General features: G+C 49.9%; 1 protein-coding gene across 4 annotated transcripts in view; it reads right to left on the bottom strand.

Annotated features, from left to right (window-relative positions):
• The window catches only part of LOC132379346 (prominin-1-A-like), a 95,774-nt gene that overhangs the window by 28,613 nt on the left and 53,451 nt on the right, over positions 1–13,710 (bottom strand). For all 4 annotated transcript variants that reach the window (XM_059947080.1, XM_059947079.1, XM_059947077.1 and 1 more), the window contains 4 exons: positions 11,436–11,588; positions 9,787–9,910; positions 8,994–9,082; positions 7,887–7,971 (listed from right to left, as the gene is read on the bottom strand). In XM_059947080.1, coding sequence (XP_059803063.1) covers positions 7,887–7,971; positions 8,994–9,082; positions 9,787–9,910; positions 11,436–11,588 — 451 coding nt within the window. The remainder of the gene's footprint in view (positions 1–7,886; positions 7,972–8,993; positions 9,083–9,786; positions 9,911–11,435; positions 11,589–13,710) is intronic.

Here is a 13,710-nt window from a genome sequence, read left to right as displayed (position 1 = left end):
TAGCTGGGTGACTGTCAGGAGAGGGAAACAGAATAAGCAGCCAGTATAGAGTACCCCTGTGCATTCTCCTCAATATTAAGTAAACCGCTTTGGATACTATTCGGAGTACAATAACCACAGTGAAGCCACAGTGAACAGGTTTCTCGTTCCATGGCTCAGAAGGGAAGGGAAGATAAGAGCTGAACTGTAGTGATGGGGGATTCATTGGTTAGGGAACAAAAAGTAGGTTCTGTGGACGGAAACGAGATTCCCGGGTGGTTTGTTGCCTCCTGGGTGCCAGGGTCAGGGACATCTCAGGTCGAGTCAAGAGCATTCTTAAGTAGGAGGGTGAGCAGCCAGTGGCCATGGTCCACGTCGGCACCAATGGCATGGGTAGGAGGGGAGACAAGGTCCTGCAAAGTGAATTCAGGAAGTTAGGTGCTAAGTTAGAGGACAGCAACTCCAACATAGTGATCTCGGGATTGCTATCCAAGTCACCTGCTAGTGAGGCCAGGGGCCAGGAAGGGGAAGCTCATACAGTTTAACACATGGCAAAGGAGAATGTTGAACCATTGGGTTTTTTCTCCAGTGAAGGTAGGACTTGTACAGAAGGAACAGTTTGCACCCGAATTGGATTGGTACTAATATCCTAACAGGAAGGTTTGCTAGTATTATAGTATTGTAGGAGAGGTGGATGAGCTTAAGGCAAGGATCAGCATGTGGAATTATCACATTGTAGCCATTAGTGCGATTTGGTTGTAGGAGGGGCAGGATGGCAGCTCAATGTTCCAAGGTTCCGTTGCTTTACATATGGTCGATGGGGAGGGACGGTGTTACTAGTCAGGGAAAATGTCACAGCAATGCCGAGTCATGGCACACTGAAGAGCTCATCTAGTGAGGCTTTCAGGGTAGAATTGAGCAAGAAGGTATGACCATGCTAATGGGATTATATTATAAACCGTCCAAAAGTCTGGAGGATTTAGAGGAGCAAAGTTGTAGAGAAATCGCAGACTGTTGCAAGAAACAGAAGGTTGTGATAGTAGGTGATTTTAACTTTCCAAATATTGACTGGGACTCCCGTAAAGGGAAAGAGGCTTAGAGTTTGTCAAATGTGTTCAGGAAAGTTTCCTGAATTAGTACATAGAAGTCTCAACTAGAGAAAGTGTGGTACTAGATCTCCTATTAGGGAATGAGGCAGGGCAGGTGACAGAAGTTTGTGTAGGGAAACACTTTGCATCTGAGGTGCTTGAGGACTTGAAGAAGTGCAAGAGGGTACTTAGGCTAAATCAGGAGGGCTAAAAGAAGGTATGAGGCTGCCCTAGCAGACAAGGTGAAGGAGAATCCCAAGGGCTTCTACAGATACATTAAAAGCAAAAGGATTGCAAAGGACAAAATTGGTCCTCTGGAAGATCAGAGAGGTCATCCACGCATGGAGCCAAAAGAGATGGGGGATATCTTAAATTAATTTTTTGCATCAGGAGCAGATACAGAGTCTGTAAAAACGAGGCAAAGCAGCACTGGGGTCACAGGCCCTATACAATTATAGACGAGGAGGTATTTGTTGTCTTGAGGCAAATCAGGCTGGATAAATCCCCAGGGACCAACAAGGTCACACCTAGAGTACAGGCTTCAGACAGTAGATGGGTGACCACCAGAAGAAGCAGGGGATTAAGAAGTCGTTGTAGGGTTCCCCTGTGGCCATTCCCCTCAGCACCACTTTGGACTCTGCTGCAGGAGATGACCCTCAGATCAGACAGCAGCAGCCAGGCTGGTGGCACGGTTGCCAGTCTGAGGCTCGACAGGGAAGGGTAAAGTCAGACAGTGTGGTAGTTATAGGGGACTCGATAGTTAGGGGGACAGACAGGTGATTCTGTGGCCGCAAAAGAGACTCCAGGATGGTGTGTTGCCTCCTGGGTGCCAGGACCATGATGTATCAGAGAGGCTGCTGGGTATTCTCAAAGGGGAGGGCAACAGCCAGAGGTCGTGGTGCATATTGGCACCAATGACATAGGCAGAAATGGGGAAGGGGTCCTTCGCAGTGAGCGTATAGAGTTAGCAAAAGGATCTCCAAGGTAGTAATCTCTGGATTACTCTCAGTGCCTCAGGCTCGTGCAGGTAGGAGTGGGGTGATAGCACAAATGAATGAGTCGCTCTGGAGATGGTGCAGGGGGCAGGGTTTCAAGTTCTTGGATCATTGGGAGCTTTTCTGGGGAAAGGGTGACCTGTACAAGAGGGACAGGTTACACTGAACTGGAGGGGAACCAACATCCTGGCCGGGAGGTTTCCCAATGCCACTCGGGAGGGTTTAAACTAGTTTTGCAGGGGGCTGGGAACTGAGCAACAGGTGAGTAAGGGAAGAGGTGGACAGAAGGTAGACATCAGGGAAAGTATTGAGAGGCAAAGTTTTAATGACAGGTACGATGACAGTCTGAAGTGTGTATATTGCGAGGAGCATTATGGGTAAGGATGATGAACACAGATCAGTAGGTGGATCTACGATGTTGTAGCCATCACTGAAACTTGGTTGAGAGAGGGGCAGGGGTGGATGATTAATGTACCAGGTTTTTAAAGTTCTAAAAAAGATAGAGGAGGTGGTAAAGCGTGGGGGGTGGGGGGGGGGGTAGGAGTTGCACTACTAATCAGGAGCAATATCACTGCTGCACTCAGAGGAGACATAATGGAGGGGTCGGACACCGAGGCCATTTGGGTGGAAATCAGGAATAGGAAGGGTACAATCACACTGATGGGATGGTAGTAACTTTCAGGACAGCTATAGATAAGGATAGGTATGGTTCTTGTGGGGAAATTTTAAATTTAGTAGGACAAATTACGAGGGTATCAGGAGAGTTAATTGGGAACACCTTTTCTCTGGCAAGTCCACATCAGACATGTGGAGGGTGTTTAAAGATCAAGCGTACAGGAAAGGCAAGTTCCTGTCAGATGGAAACACGAGATGGGAAGATAAAAGAACAATGGATATCTAGAGAAGTGATGAACTTAGTCAAGAGGAAAAAGTACGTAAAGATTAGGAAGTTAGGATCGAGACAGTACAAGAGAAGTAGAAGGAAACCAGAAAAGAATTTAAAAAAAGGAATTAGGAAAGCCAAGAGGGGCCATGGTAAGTCATTGGCAGGTAGGATTGGGGTGAATCCCAAGGCATTCCACACAGACATCAGGAGCAAGAGGGTAACTAGGGAAAAGGTGGGACCACTCAAGGATAAAGGGAGGAACATCTGCTTGGATGCAGAGAATATCAGTGAGGTACTTAATGAGTATTTTTTATTCATTTGCGGGACGTGGGTGTCACCAGCTAAGCCAGCATTTATTGCCCATCTGTAGTTGCCCTTGAGAAGGTGGTGATGAACTGCCTTCTTGAACTGCTGCAGTCCCTGAGGTGTAGGGACACCCACAGTGCTGTTAGGGAGAGAATTCCATGATCTTGACCCAGTGACAATGAAGGAATGGTGATATGTTTCCAAGTCATGATGCTGAGTGACTTGCAGGGGATTTCCAAGTGGTGGTGTTCCCAGGTATCTGCTGTTCTCATCCTTCTAGACGGTAGTGGTCGTGGGTCTGGAAGGTGCTGCCTGAGGAACTTTGCTTCAGTATTTTCCAAGGAAAAGGACTTGAAGGACCAGAAGATCAGTGCCGAGTGTATAAATATGTTAGAATGCTTAGAGGTCAAGGAGGAGGAAGTGCTGGGCCTCCTAATGAGTATTAATAAGTCCCCAGGGCCTGATGGTTATTGAAGGAGATGAGAGACGAGATTGCTGGGGCTTTGACCAGTATCTACATGCTCTCTCTAGGCAAAGGTGAGGTCCCGGAGGACTGACGAGTGGCTAGTGTACCTCTGTTTAAGAAGGGAACAAGGGAAAATCCTGGAAACCATAGACTAGTGAGTGTCACATCAGTTGTAGGGAAATTGCTGGAGAAAATTCTTAGGGATAGGATATATGAGCATTTGGAAACCCATGGCCTGATTAGGGAGAGCCAGCATGGCTTTGTGAAGGGACAGGTTGTGCCTTACCAACTTGAATTAAAATTTTTCACCAGGTGATGGGAAAGATTGATGAAGATCTCTCTCCTGGCAGAGGATGTTGTCTACCTGGATTTTAGTAAGGTGCTTGACAAAAATCCTCATGGAAGGCTAATCCAGAAGGTTAAGATGCACAGTGAATTGGCTGTTTGGATCCAGAAATGGCTTGAGTGGAGAAGACAGAGGTAATGGTTGCAGGGACTTCTTCAAGCTGGAGGTCTGTAATTAGTTCCACAGGGATCTGTGCTGGGAGATCTGCTGTTTGTGATGCATATAAATGACCTGGATGGAAATGTAACAGGCACAAAATGCTGGAGGAACTCAGCAGGCCAGGCAGCATCTATGGCAAAGAGTAAATAGTCGACGTTTCATGCCGAGATCCTTTATCAGGACTGAAAAAAGATTAAGAGTCAGAGTAAGAAGGTGGGGAGGGGAGAGAAACACAAGGTGATAGGTGAAACTGGGAGAGTGGGAGGGGTGAAGTAAAGAGCTGGGAGGCTGATCAGTGAAAGAGATACAGGGCTGGAGAAGGGGGAATCTGATAGAAGGGGACAGAAGCCATGGAAGAAATGGAAGGGGAGGAGCACCAGAGGGAGGTGATAGGCAGGTAAGGAGATAAGGTGAGAGAGGGAAAAGGGGGATGGGGAATGGGGAATGGTGTGGGGGGATGGGGGTCAATTACCAGAAGGTCAAGAAATTGATGTTCATGCCATCGGGTTGGAGGCTACCCAGACGGAATACCAGGTGTTGCTCCTCCAACCGGAGTGTGGCCTCATCACGGCAGTAGAGGAGGCCATGGACTGTCATGTCAGAACGGGAACGGGAAGTAGAATTGAACTGGGAGGCTGTTGGGAGATCCTGCTCCTTCTGGCAGACAGAGCATAGGTGCTCAGCAAAGTGGTCTCCCAATCCTCTGTGAATCTCACTGGTATACAGGAGGCCACATTGGGAGTACCAGCCAAAGTGGATGACCCCAGCAGACTCACAGGTAAAGTGTTCCTCATCTGGGGCCCTGAATGGTAGTGAAGGAGGAGGTGTAGGGGCAGGTGTAGCGCTTGTTCCTCTTGCAAGGATGAGTGTCAGGACAGAGATGAGTGGGGAGGGATGAATGGACAAGGGAGTCGTGTAAAAGATCATGCCCTGCGGAAAGCAGAAAGTGAGAGGGAGGGAGGGAAAGATGTGTTTGGTGGTGAGATCTCGGAGATGGCGGAATTCACAGAGAATTACGTGCTGGATGCGGAGGCTGGTAGGGTGGTATGTGAGGACAAGATGAATCCCATCCCTGGTGGGGTGGCAGGTAGATGGGGTGAGGGCAAACATGTGTGAAATGGAAGAGGTGTGGGTGAGGGCAGCATTGATGGTGGAGGAAGGAGGATATCTAATTAGTTCTGGAATGAAAAGCCTCATCTTGAGAGCAGATGCTGCAGAGACGGAAGAACTGAGAAAAGGGGATGGCATTTTTACAAGTGACGGGGTGGGAAGACAATAGTCCAGATGGCTGTGAGCATCAGTGGGTTTATGAAAAAAGATATCAGTGTGGATAAACCGTCTCTAAAGATAGAGACAGGGAAATCGAGAAAAGGGAGGAAGGTGTTGGAGATGGACCAGGTAAATTTGAGGGCAGGGTGGAAGCTGGGGGCAACGTTGATGAAGTCAGCGAGCTCAGCATGAGTGCAGGAAGTAGTTGTCTATGTAGTGTAGGAAAAGTTGGGGAGTGACACCAGTGTAGGCTTGGAACATGGACTGTTCAAAATGTAGGTTAGTACATTTGCGGATGATACCAGGATCGGTGGAGTTGTGAACAGTGTAGAAGAATACAGTGTGATATAGATGAGTTATAGATTTGGGCAGGGAAATGGCAGATGGAGTTTAACTCAAATAAATGTGAGGTGTTGCACCTCGATAAGGCCGATGCAAGGAGATAGTACACTGTTCAGGGCAAAATCCTTAACAGTGTTGCTGAGCAGAGAGATCTTGGGATCCAAGTTCATGGCTCCATGGAAGTGGCTACACAGGTCAATTGAGTGGTTAAGAAGGCTTATGGAATGCTTGCTTTTATTAGTCGAGGCACTGAGGTCAAAAGTCAGGAGGTGATGTTGCAAATTTATGAAACTCTGGTGATGCCACATCTGGAGAATGCATACAGATCTGGTTGCCCCATTGTAGGAGGGATGTTGAGGTTTTGGAGAGAGTGCAGAAGAGGTTTTATATCAATCATATATCTATATCAACAATCAGATGATAATGTGGTTAACTGGATCAGCAGATCTGTGGATGACACCAAGATTGGAGGTGTAGTGGTTAACAATGAACACTACCAAAGCCTGCAGTGGGACCTGGACCAGCTGGAAAAATGGACTGAAAAATGGCAGATAGAATTTAATGGAGTGTAATAAAGTGTGAGGTTTTCCACGTCGAGAGGATCAACTAGGGTAGGTCTTAGATGGTGAGCGGTGGGGTACTGAGGGGTATGATAGAACAACAGGATCTGGGAATGGAGATCCATAATTACTTGAAAGTAGATAGGGTCACAAAGAAAGCTTTTGGCACAGTGGCCTTTATAAATCAATTCATCGAGTTCTAGAGTTGGGATGTTATATTGAAATTGTACCAGACGTTGGTGAGGCCTAATTTGGAGTATTAGGTACAATTTTGGCTACCTGTCAACAGGAAAGATGTAAACAAGTTTGAAAGAGTGCAAAGACAATTTACAAGGACGCTGCTGGGACTTGAGAATCTGGTTTGTAGGGAAAGGTTGAATAGGGCAGGACTTTATTTGTTAGAAAATAGAAGATTAAGGAGAGATTCAATAGAGGTATTCAAAATGATGAGGGGTAGAGACAGGTAAATGCAAGCAGCCTTTTTCCACTGAGGCTGAGTGAGACCAGAACTAGAGCTCACTAGGTTTCAACAGGTGCATTTAATGTCAGAGAAATGTATACAATATACACCCTGAAGTTCTTTTTCTTCGCAAACATCCACGAAAACAGAGGAGTGCCCCAAAGAATGAACGACAGTTAAACGCTAGAACCCCAAAGCCTCCCCCCCAGTTCCCCCTCCCAATCACAAGCGGCAGCAAAGCAACGACCCCCCGCCCCCACCAGCAGCAAAAAAAAGCATTGGTGCCCCTCCCCCACTGAGCAGTCCAGCCTGCAGCAAAGCATCAATAAAGACACAGACTTGCAGCACCCCAAAGACTACTCGTTCACCCGGTAGTTCGACATACCACAGGCTCTCTCTCTCTCTCTCCCTAATAAAGGAAAAAGAGGTGTCCCCATTTCACAGGAGACATAACAAGCAACTGGCTGATTTATGATGCTAAAAGTCTGTTGCGTCGCTTTTTCCGAGCTCTGTGCCCAGAGAGTCAGCCCCAGAAAGGCTCAGGTCTCTGGACACACAGCCCCCCCCCCCCCCCAGCAGCTAACCCGCTGCTCCCGATGTCCCCCTGCAGCACCTCCGTCAGGGGCACCAGCCTCGAATCAGCCCCTCCAGAGCCACGAAAATTCGGAACCCTGAAGGCGCGCTAGCCTTCCAGGCTGCGTCCTTGGAATATCAAAAAGCGACCGGCCATGAGGCCCTGAGAGCGGGTCCCATTCCCGCAAGGGTTAAGGGTAAAAGGTGAAATGTTTAGCAGAACATGAGGGAGAACATCTTCACTCAGAGGATGGTGTGAGTGTGGAATGGACTACCAGAGCAAGTGGTCGATTTCAACAATTAAGAGAAATTTGGTTAAGTATTTGGATGAGTGTTTGATCCAAATGCAGATTACTGGTTCCGCAGAAACTCAATGGGCCAAAGGGCCTGCTCCTGTGCTGTATGACTCAATGGGTAGGCTGATTTGGTCGAATACGGGTTAGAGGTCTGCACGTACCTTGCTTATGTTCAGGTACTCATCCAGGTTAAAGCTGAGACCCAAGTTTAAGGCTTTCCACGCTGAGGTATTGTTCTGGCAGTCACTGTGTGCAGAGAAAGAGTTTGTCAGGTGCAAGGTCCCAAAGCAAGTAACACAGTTGAGTCTGCTGTCATATGCACAAGCACGCGTGAGATTAGGTCCAGTGAAAAACTTACTTCCAGCAGCACCACAGGTATATAGCGTCAGGTAATCAGAATTCAGGAGAAAAACATAAACACAAGTTCTTCAAAACTTTCTGAATACAAAAATTACAAAGTCTACTTTAGTGCAAAGTGATCACACTGTTGTTAAGCTCTTGTGATTAGGATTGTGCTGGTTGGTCCAAGAACCAAAAGGTTAAAGGGAAGAGAAAGGGAGGCTCTTCTAGTTGTCACCAACTTCTCATTCCCATTCCAACACGTCTGTCCACAGCTTCCTCTACTGCCACAATGACTCCCAACTGAGGTTGGAGGTGCAATGCCTCATTTTCCATCTGGGTAGCCTCCAAGTACAGTAGATGGCACAAACATAGATTTCTCCAACTTCTGGTAATCTCTTCCCCCTCCCATTTCTTTCACTTTCCATTCCCCATTCTGGTTCCCATCTCACTCTTTCCCTTCTCTTCACCTCCCTCTGGTTTTGCGACCCTTCCCCTCTCTTCCATGGTCCACTGTCCTGTCCTATCAGATTCCTTCTTCTTCAGCCCTTTTAGCTCTTCCACCTGTCACTTCAAACCCCACATTGAGAGGGATAATACATCAACTGCTGTGGAATGGCAGAGCAGACTTGATTGGCTGAATAGCCTAATTCTGTGCCTTTGTCTTATGGCCTGAGTGGTGAGGGTCTTTGCTTGCCTGAGGCACTGCTCCTCCTAAGTGTGCTCAGTGGAGGGGAGGGCATTATCTGAGTTGCACGGGAACGTCCATTGTGCAGCCTGGTCCATTGTTGAAAATTGGTGTTTCCACACCAGGCTGTGATACAACCAATCGGGATACTCTCCACTCAGCCCAAGAGCAGTAAGGGACATGTCACGTTGGCGTTGCCACTGACGTTGATATTGTGCGGAATTAACTTAAAAGTACTAACCGGTACACAGTGCTGATGTTGAGGCTGGTGTTCAGTCCGAGGGTCTCTCCCAAGTTGAACTTGTCCAACAGTCCCACATCTTCCATTACCTGTAACACAACGAGATGGTTCAGATGTTACAGTTATAGGGAGGATGACTGTGCATCTGCACAGGGCTTACCAAACCCTCAAAGCCCCTGGACAAGGTAGTACAGAATAAGAATAAAGATTGATTTATTTCTGCCTGATGCGGTCAAAGTTTCTCTATATTTTTCTCTTCCGCCATTTCCCTCCATGAACTTCTGTCACCATGGATTCAGTGCCTCTGGATGGTAGATCACAGGTGTGTGCACACTGCCACCTGGTGGCAGTGCACAGTGCTGACCAGACGCTGACTCGAGGGGCATGATGTAACAGGAGCCTCCAGAGAATGCTGCCACTGATGGAGGACCTCAGCGCGTGCACGGCGAGGGAAGTGGATGGTCTGTGGTTTGCACCATGACCCTTCATCAGGACTGGAAAGGGAGGGGGGCCTGATGCTGGAGAAAATCCAGAAAGTGTCAGAATGGGAAAGCGGAAGTGAGACAGAGAAAGAGAGGAAGTAACAAGAGACAGGAAGAGAGAGTGAACGAGGGTGGGAGAGGGGACTGAAAGAGAGAAAAAAGATTTGAGGAACAGGAGAGGATTGGAGATGGACAAGCTGAGGATGGGAAATAATGGAATGGGTGGAAGGAACAAGTGAAGGGATTTCAGTCGGTGAAGAGATGAAGAAGAATGGTTGTCATACACAATGAGATTATGGGGGAAATTTTACCTGAAACAATTCTCCACCGTACCAGGGCTTGCAAACCAACGAGTAGACATTGCCGCCCACGAGGAACAAGATTAAGACCAGGAGGATCAGGAGCCAGAAGAAGATGAAGCTGAAGCCGACTCCCCTGGTGGAGCAGAAGTTGGAGCTGGTGAGGGTCACTCTGTATGGAGGGATGGAACGCTCCCAGAGCACATCCCCTGAAACTCCCTCGAGATGCTCCCCGTTTTCACCCCCTCACACCTCCCCCCCATGGCAACAGCACTTGTGCGTTCCAGCAATGTAACTGGACACGGAGGTTCTGTGTTCATTGTTGGCCAGCCCCCTGGTGAGGTCTATTAGTCAGAATTAAATAAGAAACTTCAGAGCACATTTTCCCTGGATGAGAAAGGACTTTTCTCTGGGGGTCTAAGTTCTCATTTTGAAGCCAAGTAATTTTATTGTCACAGTGAAAGGAAATTTGTTTCTTCCCTAGTTCAACAGAATGGACTCCCGGCTTCAATAAACCTCATCATGGCCTTGAACATTATTGCCTGCACTACACTCTCTGTCACTGTCAGACTTTATTCTGCACTCTGTTCTTCTTTTCTCTTGAACACACAAGAGATCTGCAGATGCTGGCAATCTTGAGCAACGCGTACAAAATGCCGGAGGAACTCAGCAGGTCGGACAGCATCTATGGAGGGGAATAAACATTAACTGTTTATTCCCCTCCTTCGTCTGTGGAGAATAAGCAGCCAATGTTGCAGGCCGAGACCCTTCATCAGGAATGGAAAGGATAGGGGCCTGTTGCCAGTGAAAGGCAGAGAGAGACTATTGTGATGAAATGATCTGCATGGAAGGCCTGCAAGACAAGTTTTCACTTTACCTCAGTACACATGACATTATAAATCCATTTCCCAATTTATATATAGGCACCCGTTAGTCTCGAGACACCATGGACTTGCACCTTGGAAAGTTTCCAGGGCGCAGGCCTGGGCAGGGTTGTATGGGAGACCGGCAGTTGCCCAAGCTGCAGGCCTTCCCCTCTCCACGCCACCGATGTGTCCAAGGGAAGGGCACTAGGACCCAAGCAGAGCAATGTGTGGCACAACACACTGCCTCAGCTGAGGCTCGAACTAAAGACCTTCAGATCACTAGAACAAAGCTTTAACCACTTGGCCACATGCCAAATTACCCAATTTACCAATTTACCTCATTTTTATTCAACTTTGGAATTTCAGATCAATCAGGCTGTGACACTGCTGCAATGTTAAAAAAAATAAAGATTTTCCCCTCAAAGTTTAGGCCTGGTGGTCGAGGTCCCTGCCTCAGGAGGTGCGGAAGTTTGCTGTTTAAGGGCCTGGGTCAGGGACGGGAGGATGGGACACTGGAGGCAGCCCGTGCCCGGTGCTGGGGGACTGACTGTGTGCCTGGGTGGATGGGAGGGAGGAATGGGCCCTTTTTGCTGTCGACTTTGCTTTGTTGCTGCAGCTTCTAGCTGATCGTGGTGGGCGTGCGCCTGTTGGTGTCAGAACGTGCAGCGACTCTTGCAGGCTGCCCCCAAGGCTTCATTACTTCACTGTTTGTTTCCATGTACGTGCAATAAACAAATGAATCCGAGTCTGACAACCAAAAGCTGCAATCTAAAATCTGGAATCTGAGATCCTTACGCCATGAGGAAGTTCCCGCCAGCATGGGACGCAGAGTTTCTCTGACAGGGGTCCACTCTGGCTTTGAGGCAGGCTGTTCCCAGCAGGAGGCCAAAGCAGTTACAGACCACAATCAGGAGAACTATACAGGACAGCACGATCCCAACAATCCACCTGAAATACGGGAACAACAGGACAGAGTCAGCACACACACGGTTCCCAGGAGAGGAGCCCAAGAGACAGTGTAGAATATCGGGCAATCCTACTGGGGAGAGGGAGAGTCACAGTGAGGGGAGTTACAGGGGGGTGAGGGGGAAGGGGAGTTACAGTGGGGTGAGGGGGAGGGGTTGCACTGAGGTGAGGGGGAGGGAGAGTTACAGTGGTTGAGGGGAAGGGGGAATTACAGTGGGGTGAGGGGGAAAGGGAGTCACAATGAGGTGAGGGGGAGGGGAGTCACAGTGGGGCGAAGAGAGAGGGTGTTAAGGGGGTGAGGGGGATGGGGAGTTACAGGGAAGTGAGGGGAGGGGAGTTACAGGGGGGGTGTGTGTGAGGGGAGTTACAGAGGGGTGAGGGGGAAGGGGAGTTATGGGGGGGGGAGGGGGAGGGGAGTTACAGTGGGGTGAGGGGGAGGGGAGTTACAGGGGGTGAGGGGGAAGGGGAGTTACAGTGGGGTGAATGGGAGTTACAGTGGGGTGAGGGGAGGGGGTGTTACAGTGGGGTGAGGGGGAGGGGGAGTTACAGTGGGGAGAGGGGGAGGGGAGTTACAAGGGGGTGAGGGGGAAGGGGAGTTACAGTGGGGTGAGGGGGAGGGGGAGTTACAGTGGGGTAAGGGGGAGGGGAGTTACAGGGGGGCATTACAGTGGGGTGAGTGGAGAGGGAGATAAGGGGGTGAAGGGGAATGGGAGTTAAAGAGGGTGTGGGGAAAGGGGAATTACACTGGGGTGAGGGGGAAGGAGAGTTACAGTGGGGTGAGGGTGAGGGGGAGTTAAAACGGGTGGAGGGGGTGTTACAGTGGGGTGAGTAGGAGGGGAGTTACATTGGGGTGAGGGGGAGGGGAGTTACAGGGGATGAGGGGAAGGGGAATTACAGTGGAGTCAGGGGGAGGGGAGTTACAGGGGGGGAGGGGGCGTTACAGGGGGGTGTGGGGGAAGGGGAATTATGGTGGGGCGAGGGGGAATGGGAGATACAGTGGGCTGAGGGGAAGGGGAGTTACAGAGGGGTGTAGGGGAAGGGGATTTACAGTGGAGTGAGGGGGAAGGGGAGTTACTGTGGGGTGAGGGGGAGGGGGAGTGACAGTGGGTTAAGGGGGAGGGGGAGTCAGTGGGGTGAGGGGATGGGGAATTACAATGGGGTGAGGGGGAGGGGAGTTACAGGGGGTGAGGGGGAAGGGGAGTTACAGTGTGATGTGGGGGAAGGGGAGTTACAGTGGGGTGAGGGGGAGGGGAGTTACAGGGGGTGAGGGGGAAGGGGAGTTACAGTGGGGTGAATGGGAGGGGAGTTACAGTGGGGTATTACAGTGGGGTGAGTGGAGAGGGAGATAAGGGGGTGAAGGGGAATGGGAGTTAAAGAGGGTGTGGGGAAAGGGGAATTACACTGGGGTGAGGGGGAAGGAGAGTTACAGTGGGGTGAGGGTGAGGGGGAATTACAGTGGGTGAGGGTGAAGGCGAGTTACAGGGGGGTGAAGGGGAGGGAGAATTACAATGGGGTGAAGGGGTGGGGGAGTTAAAACGGGTGGAGGGGGTGTTACAGTGGGGTGAGTAGGAGGGGAGTTACATTGGGGTGAGGGGGAGGGGAGCTACAGGGGATGAGGGGAAGGGGAATTACAGTGGAGTCAGGGGGAGGGGAGTTACAGGGGGTGAGGGGGAGGGGAGTTACAGGGGGGTGTGGGGGAGGGGGAATTACATTAGGGTGAGGGGGAAGGGGCGTTACAGGGGGGGTGAGGGGGAAGAGGAGTTACAGTGGGGAGAGGGGGAGGGGAGTTACAAGGGGGTGAGGGGGAATGGGAGTGACAGTGGGGTGAGGGGGAGGGGGTGACAGTGGGGTAAGGGGGAGGGGAGTTACAGGGGGGTATTACAGTGGGGTGAGTGGAGAGGGAGATAAGGGGGTGAAGGGGAATGGGAGTTAAAGAGGGTGTGGGGAAAGGGGAATTACACTGGGGTGAGGGGGAAGGAGAGTTACAGTGGGGTGAGGGTGAGGGGGAATTACAGTGGGTGAGGGTGAAGGCGAGTTACAGGGGGGTGAAGGGGAGGGAGAATTACAATGGGGTGAAGGGGTGGGGGAGTTAAAACGGGTGGAG

This window comes from Hypanus sabinus, chromosome 22 (assembly GCF_030144855.1).
Source record: "Hypanus sabinus isolate sHypSab1 chromosome 22, sHypSab1.hap1, whole genome shotgun sequence".
NCBI lineage: Eukaryota > Metazoa > Chordata > Chondrichthyes > Myliobatiformes > Dasyatidae > Hypanus > Hypanus sabinus.
This window is presented reverse-complemented; position numbering and strand designations above follow the sequence as displayed.